This window comes from Cystoisospora suis (genome assembly GCF_002600585.1).
Source record: "Cystoisospora suis strain Wien I chromosome Unknown contig_1416, whole genome shotgun sequence".
NCBI lineage: Eukaryota > Apicomplexa > Conoidasida > Eucoccidiorida > Sarcocystidae > Cystoisospora > Cystoisospora suis.
The window spans coordinates 1-8,188 of NW_027154216.1; the positions used below are offsets into that span (position 1 = coordinate 1).

General features: G+C 40.3%; 1 protein-coding gene across 1 annotated transcript; it reads left to right on the forward strand.

Annotated features, from left to right (window-relative positions):
* The first annotated feature begins 161 nt into the window (after positions 1 to 161).
* On the forward strand, positions 162 to 6,347 carry CSUI_003235 (uncharacterized protein). Its single transcript, XM_068063433.1, has 3 exons — positions 162 to 974; positions 1,279 to 5,612; positions 6,033 to 6,347. Exons 1-2 carry the CDS (start codon positions 168 to 170, stop codon positions 5,539 to 5,541), a joined length of 5,070 nt encoding a protein of 1,689 aa, XP_067924589.1. The 5' UTR covers positions 162 to 167; the 3' UTR covers positions 5,542 to 5,612; positions 6,033 to 6,347.
* Positions 6,348 to 8,188: the final 1,841 nt, after the last annotated feature.

Sequence of the window (8,188 nt, forward strand, 5' to 3'; positions counted from 1 at the left end):
CTATCTTTAATCTATTTATCTATCTATCTATCTTCAATCTATCTATCTATTTATCTATCTTTGATTTATCTTTCATCGACCTATATATCTTTCTTTCTTTTTGTGTGTTTGCATGTCCTATTCTTTTCTTTGCCTTCTTTTTCTTTTCTGTTCTTTCTCAGGATTGCATGCTTCGTAGTTTGTGCTTCTATTCTTTGTCTCTCTATCGTTACTTCCTTCAACTATCATCGGATATGTCGGTCCTTCTTTCTTTCTCTCAACAGTCTTTCCTCATCTCGAAAATTCGTGAAATCTCTCTTCTCGAGAATGAAGAAAAATCCAAATCCCTCACTCCTTCTTCTTCTTCTCTTTCTTCTTCTTCTCTTTCTTCTTCTTCTTCTTATGTTGAGGTGGTATCTAATAGAAAGAGTAAAAAGATGAGGCTAGGGTATTTGCATGCAAAGAGAAAAAGATATGAGAGACAGCTGAAGAGTCACCGTCTTGTCTTTGCTTTCCGGGAACTTCGGCAGATACAACTTCTCTTAGATTCTCTTCGAAATAGTATTTCCCTCTCGAGCTCTTCTATGGTAAATGCGAAGAAGGAAGAAAGAGAGAAGAGAGAAGAAGAAGAATCGGGAGAGAAAGGAGAGATGACAGGGGGGGGAGAAGGAGAAGAAGATGAAGTTATGGACGATGAGCCCTATGAAGCGAGAAACAAAAGAAGACGAAGAAGAAAGAGAAGAAGAAGAAGAGATGAAGAAGAAGAAGATGAGTATCTTGACGAAGAAGAACAAGAGATGGCAGAGTATGGGGGAGAAGGTTATATAGAGGGAGACGGAGACAGACATAAAGAGACACACGGCTATGCTTATTCTCATCATGAAGATTTTGAAGAGGAAGAAGAAGAACAAGACGTAGAGACAAACAAAGGTTCTTTTTCATATGATTCAAGTAGTAGTAGTAATAGTGATACCACTCTCTATCCCTGTCCGGAGGTATGTCTGTGCTTTCCTAAGCATCTAACAGAATAGAAGATCTACTTCTCTCTCCGAAGACTTACTTCACTCGCCATCTTACACACGCACTCTCATATTTTCATAAGGCAATCTAACACAACTAGAGCTATGAAACTACATATCGATTTCTCTCCCTCTCTCTCTGTCTCTCTCTATATGTACATGTTTATGTATACTCACACTGTCTACTTCTTTCTCAGCACTTTCTTTCTTTCTTTCTATTCTTCTGATGACTCATTTTCCTTTTTCTTCTTCTTCTCCTCTCTTGATTTGTTTTCTTCAGGCTGTGCATGCTCTCTTGGTCTGTTTCGCAGCAGGAGCGCTACCTTATCTTCTTCAGCCTCAGCATCCTTTCTTCTCCATTCTCAATGAATTTCTTCTTCGTCGTCCAGATCTCTCTTCTCTTCTTTTTTCTTCTCCTTTCTCGTCTTCGCCTTTCATGTATAGACCAGCAGACACTTCTTCTTCTCCTTCTCCTTCTGTGTTCCCTTCAAAGTTTGCCTCTCTGTTCTTTTACTCTCCTGTCCTATCAACTCCTCTCTTCTCTTCTTTTCTTCTCTCTCCGATCTCTTCTTCCTCTCATGAACAGAAACAGTTTCTCCTCACTTGTCTGCAGCGCTCTTTATCGGCTTCATCTCTTCTACCTTCTTCTTCTTCTTGCTCTTCGTTCTCCTATTCTAAGTCTTCTGCTTTATCCATTGCATGCACTCGAGAGACGCAGATCTCTTCATCTTCATTCTCGAGTGAAGCGAATCAGAATGTAACCGTGTTGCTTCCTCCTTCTGATCTTCTTCTTCTTCTTTTCTCAGCTTCGTCGTCTCTTTCTTTTCTCCATTCTTCTTTCTTAGGGGAGAACAGAGGAGGAGAAGTAGAAGAAAGAGAGAGAAATTTCTCTTCTATCTCAAACACCTTCAGTAAAACTCTCTCGCCTCACGGAGAGAGAAATCTTCTTCTTCATAATTCTTCTTTCTTTCTTTCCTTTTCTTCCAAAGTCTTCACGTGTTTCATGAGATGTGTAGATCTCCCAAAAATGTTCTATTCGTCTCTTCTTCTCTCTTCTTCTCTTCCTTCTCTCTTGTCATCCTCTTCTTCTTCTTGTGCGTCATCTTCCTTATTAGGTATGTTGCCTATATCATGCTGGAACTCTTATACGATCTTGGCTCAGCAGAATTCTTCTCTTTTCGTCTTTCTTAAGCGATTTCTTCATTCTCTTCTTTTCTCTTCTTCTTCTGCCTCTTCTCTTTTCATCGATGACCCTTCACATTCTTCTTCTCTATTTTCCTCGTCTTTATCTTCTTCACGTACCTTCTCAATCCTCTATACACTTCCCTCTTTACCTCTTCTCTCTATAGACCTTGTAAGTTTCCTTTCTTATCAATCTCCTTCTTCGCCTTCTTCTTACTTCAAGCATCTCCTTCAGCTTCTCTCTCTTCCTTCTTCTCCTTCTTCTTTCACGTCATCTGGATTATTTGAAAGAGATGACAAGAGGAAGAAGAATTCTCTCGATCTTCTTAATCAGACGAGGAACCGGATATTCGAGATCTACCTTCGAAGATGTCTCTCGCTCTTCGTCTCTGTTGTCGACTCTTCCCTCCTGTCTCCGCCGTCTCCTCTCTTTTCTCAAAATTCTTCGTTACTATCGTCAGATGCGTTTTCTTCATCGACTCTAAATCTTTCTCTTCTTCTTTCGTTTCTCTCTCCATCCTGTTCACTCGAGAAAGAAGAAGAAGAACAAGAGAAACAAGAAGACTTCGGGCCGAGAATGAAAGGGAAGAAAGAAGCAACTGACGAGGAGGAAGAAGAAGAAAAGAGAAACCCAAGAAAGAGGCGTTTCTTATACACAAAAGAAGATTGGGAAGAAGAAAAGAAAGATCAACACTCTGCTGTATGCGCGTCTACATTCCCATATCTCCCATATAATACGGAGATCTCAGGAGATATCTTTGATTCGGCTTATACACAGATCTTCTTAGCAACTCTTGTGAGAGAATTCAAACGAGAAGTCTGGACTGCCTTATTACGTGAATCTAGAGAATCTCCAGGTGTATATCCAGGAAGATCTATGACCGAGTATAAGAAGAAGAGCAAGAAGAAGACGATAGCTACAGAGAGAACAGATGGGAGTGGGGGAGAAGAAGGAGAAAGAGAAGAGAAGGATATGTTGAGAGAGAGAAAGGCAAAGAAAAGAAGAAGTTTGCACGAAGGGGATAGAAGAGAGGATGGTGAGGAGGATTTGGGAGAAGAAAAGGAGAGATATACACTAAGACCATGCGGTTCAAGAGAAACAGATGAGAGAGAAGAAGAAGAGAAGAGGAAGAAAGAGAAGAGAAAGAAGAACAAGATGAAGAAGAAGAAGGTAGACAATGATAGGAGGGAGGGTAGTGAAGAGAGTGAGGTAGATTTCAGTGAAGAAGAGGAGAGAGCGAGTATAGAAAAAGAGAGAAGAAGAAAGATAGCATCTTCTTCGATAGAGGGCGTAGAGGAAGAAGATGATGAGTCTACAGAAGAGGGAAAGAGAACCTGCTATGAAGATGAAGAAGAAGGAGAGTATGTTCTCACTCGATGGATATCTCGATGGCCCTACTTCCCAGGTATCTCTCTTCCTATTCTCTCACCTAGACAACCCCCTACTTCTCTCTCAGCCTCTTCTTCTTCTTCTCTTTTTCTTCTTCTTCTTCTCCCAACCGCTGTAACGTTCTTTCGATATAAACTTCTTGGTTTACGTCCTCTTTCTTCTACGCCTTCTCCTTTCTCTTCTTCTCCCTCTTTATCAAGAACTTCAATCTTCCCTTCTTCTTCTGTCTATCCTTCCGTCCCACAGTCTCGATTGTCTCCTTCGGAAAGACCAGCTAGCGGCCTCATCGATTCAAGTAGAGAGAGAACAGGAGAAAGAAAAAAGGAAGAAGAAGGAGTCGAAGGAGGAGAAGAAGGCTTTGTTCTCCTTTTACGTCTCTTTGACTTTCTACGCTTTCTCATTCGCATCTATTATGCCGTCCTGACAATGACGGAAGAAGACCCTTCTGTCTCCTATGAAAGGACGAACACGAAGCGAAGAGAAGGAGAAAGAGGAGAAGGAAAAGATTCGAACGATGGAGAAAGAAGTTTATCTCTTCATTCCTTAATTGTCTATAGCGTTCTAAAGTATAGAAAAGAACAATTGAAGGATGAAGGAAGAAGAAAAAGTGGCTTCGACTCTTATGAAGATTCTCTTCTTCTTTTACCTCTCCATCCTCGTTCTCTACAGCCTCTCCCGCCCTTTGTCGTTGAAGATCCTCCTTGTCTTTCTTCTTCTTCTGTTTTGGGGAGTTTGACTCGAGGAGATCTCGAGTGTGAGAATAAGAAGAAGAAAGATGTAGAATTCGCTAGAGAAACAGAGAAGAAGAAAGATACGATTAGGTCTGTCTGCCATATCTGTCGAGTCCTCTTTCATCTCTATTGGAGATTAACATGGAGTAGCCTGTTCCTCTTCGAAATCGCATGCGGACGTTCTCCCTCTTCTTCTTCTCAAGCTGTGTGTGGTGGATCCTCTACAGGAGGAGAAGAGGTCAAATCCGAAGAGAGGGAAGAAGAAGAGGAAGATGATGAGGAAGAGAACAAGAGAAAGGAGAAGGAGAAGAAGAAGCGAAAGAGACAGAAGGATCGGTTTGGTCAACCTGAGGAAGATGCAGAGAGGCCTGTCTACTATGACGAGGTGTCTCTAGAAAGCCCAGGATATGTTGAAGAGAAGAGAAAAGGATCGAGAAGAGAAGAGAGAGAAGAAGAAGAAGAAAGATGTACGACCATACCGGGGAAGGTGAAGAGAATGAAAAATCAGAATAGAAATGAAGATGAAAGAAAACGTCGGCTTTATTCTGCATGTGTTGAACTAAAGCTATCTTACTCCCAACAGATACGCCAGACAGCTCTAGCCTGTCTTCATGATCTTCTATCCCTATGTGAGATCGTGGCTCTTGTAGATCACTATTCTTCTTCTTCTCTTGTAGACAGGAGAGAGAGTAGATACACCCCCTGGTACGCTCAGAATGAAGAAGAAGGAGAACGTTTTAGAGACTTTGTTTCAAGTGGAGAGAGAAGAAGAAATGAGAAGGACAACAGGATTGGCTCTTCTTCTTTCTCATCACGACGGATAGAAGAAGATAGAGAACGGAGAGGAGAAGAAGAAGAAGAAAGAGAAGAGAGAGGAAAGCGCTGTCTTTCATTCCTACCAATGGCGGTCTTAGAAATGCTTTTGAACGAAAGGGAGGGATATGAAGATAAGAAGATAAGTACCGCTGCTGAATTTAGAGAGGAGGAAAAGAGAAGAAGAGAAGAGCGAAGCAGGAGAGAAAGAAGAGAGAAGAAGAAGCGTCAAATGGTCCTTTCTTGGTTGCAGTTATGGTACCATCTATGCGAGATTGATAAGAAAAGACAGGGATTCCATGATGAGGATGATCTTTCTTTCTCTGGAATAAGACAGAATACAAGAGAGAGGGATGCACAAGGAATCTACCGTGTGCTTGAGGTGTATATACACTCCATGCTGACTCACAGATGGGGTGCGAGGTGAAGGATCAACCGCATCATCTTCAGTGTTTCTTCTTCTCTCGAAAGTTTTAACAGATAAAGGATGGGCGAGAGGTATCATATTTTACCATGATCATGCATGCATATAGAATATCGGTGCATGTATATGTAGAGATATAGATGCATGCATATATGTAGATGTGGACGCATGCGTATTTGCACCTACAGATGCATCCGAATGGAATACAGGTATGGACGTATAGATATGTCTGTCTATGTATGATTTACATGAATGTGTATGTATTCTCTCTCAGTGCTTGTTCTCTATTGTCGAGACAGAAGGAGCCATTCTCTTCGTCTTTCTTCATCTACGCTGTCTTGTCTCGTGTGTGTATCATACATTTGGTTTGTATTGAAGACGTTTTTCCGTATTTTCCTTTCTTCGTTTGATCAGTCTATTGTCTGTCTGGTTGACTCGAACTTCCGGTCTTTCTTATTGTCTCTATCTTTCTCACTTATCTTGCTTTTCTTCAGAGAAGAACGTTCTTCTCCATCTCATCAAGCCGCCGCTTCCTCTTCTTCTTCTCCTCCAGATTCAAGAAGAGCCGAGGAGGGATCTCGGAACGAAAAGTTTAACATACACCGAGAAAGAAAGAAAGAGAGAGAGACCTTAAGAGATGTATTGGTGTTTCCGATTTAGAGAGGGAAAGAGAGAAAGAGAGAGAGAGAGAGGTCTTTTCTTTTGACTGATAGAAAGACAGACTTCCTTCAAACATACATTTCTATGTCCTTATGCAGTTCGCAGCATATTGATCGCTATCTATCTGTTTCTATACAGTAAATCTGTCCATATATCTATCTATCTATATGTATGTATTTGGATAAGTATGTATAGGATAACAGCTGGAGGTGTCGTTGACTTGCATGCAGATATGTGTGTGAAGCTTTTTGGATTTAAATCAGGAGAAGTTCGATCGATCAGACATATTAGCTTAGCTTAGGCCCTCAACCATTTAGTATGAAAGTGAAAAGGAGCCCCAACCCCCCATTCAAAAATTCCTACGAGAATAAGAAGAAGAAAAAGAAGACCATTTTGAAAGAAAGGGAAGTGATGGATGACATATCTATCTATCTGTCTATCTCTAATCTATCTATATCTCTTTAATCTATCAATCTAGCTATCAATCAATCAGTCGAGAAGAAGAAAAGTGAAAAAGAGAAGGAGGAGGAGGAATGAAACACAAAAGAAGATGAAAAGGAATTAAAAATCTCCATTCATTCATTCTTCATTCAGACAGACACGGAGATACCTAAACACCTTCTTCGTCTTTCGATTCGGTAGACGACGTCAATCTTTCAATACATCCCGCTCTAACGAATCAAAGGCACCAGAGTCATTACATACATCTATACAACTATATCTATCTTTAATCTATCTATCTATCTTTAATCTATCTAGTTACATAACTGTTAATATCTATAGATATAGACACCTAAAGTCTGAAGAAGAAGAAGAAGAAAACGTGTAGATGATGGTAGAGGAATTTTCCTCAGTCTCTCTCTATTTCGAGACATGTGTAAAGTCTCAATCGGCGACTTTCTTCTCTCGTCCCACACACAACTCTGTTCTTCTCAAGAAATACCGAGAGAAAGATCCATACATATATAGGTAGATAGGATAGACAGAAATTCTTCAAATGTACGAAAGAAGATAGAAGAGATTCTTACATTCTTCTTCTATCGATTGACACGACTGGAGAAGAAAAGAGAGACGAACGCTTCGTACATAGGGTAAATGCATGTGTCTATACAAAGTAAAAGAAGAAGGAAAAGAAAAGAAGTAATTTAGACAAGCAATTTCGAGAAAAACGTCCTGCACGATATGTAGTAGATATCTTCAAAGACAATCCTTGTCACTCCTCCTTTTCTTTCTTTCCTTCCTTTAAAAGATGTTTGCTTTCTTTCTCTTCTACTCGATGGTCTTGTCTTCTTCTCCTTTACAAGAAAAGAACAGAAGAAGTAAAGCATGAAGAAGAAGAGAAAAGAAGAAAAACTGTCATCTACGAAACGTGTAGAGAGATCTCTTTTGCTGGGTAGATTGACAAGACGCTGTCCTAGAGACAGATAGAGGGACAGGTAACTGAAGCCCTTCTGAAAGATGGTCTTCTGTATATACACCCCAAATTCGAATCTCTTCTTCTCATCAATGACAATGAAGATAACGAACATTACAGCATCTATAGATCTCTCTATAGAGATCCATATCTCCTTCCTTCATAAAAGAAGAAAGAAAGAAAGACAAGAATTCTCGAGAACTTCCTATCTACATGTGTCTGTACCCTATCTAAAATGTCTGCATGCATTCATTGAATACTCCCTGACTGACGTACTTCCTAGGACTCCAGAAGCACACAGCAATCTATATCTATTTATCTATCTACCTGTCTTGAATCCCTCCATTTATGCATCTATCTATCTATGTTGAAGCTACCTGACCCTTTATATCTCTTAAACCTATCTACCTACCTGTTCTGAACCTATCTGTCTATCTATCTAGCTATCTTGTATCTGCCTGCCTACCTACCTACCTACCTATTTGGAATCCATTTTCTATCTTTAATCTATCTATCTATGTATCTAACTCCAACCCGATCTACCTGTGTGTCTTGAGCCTATCTATCTATCTATCT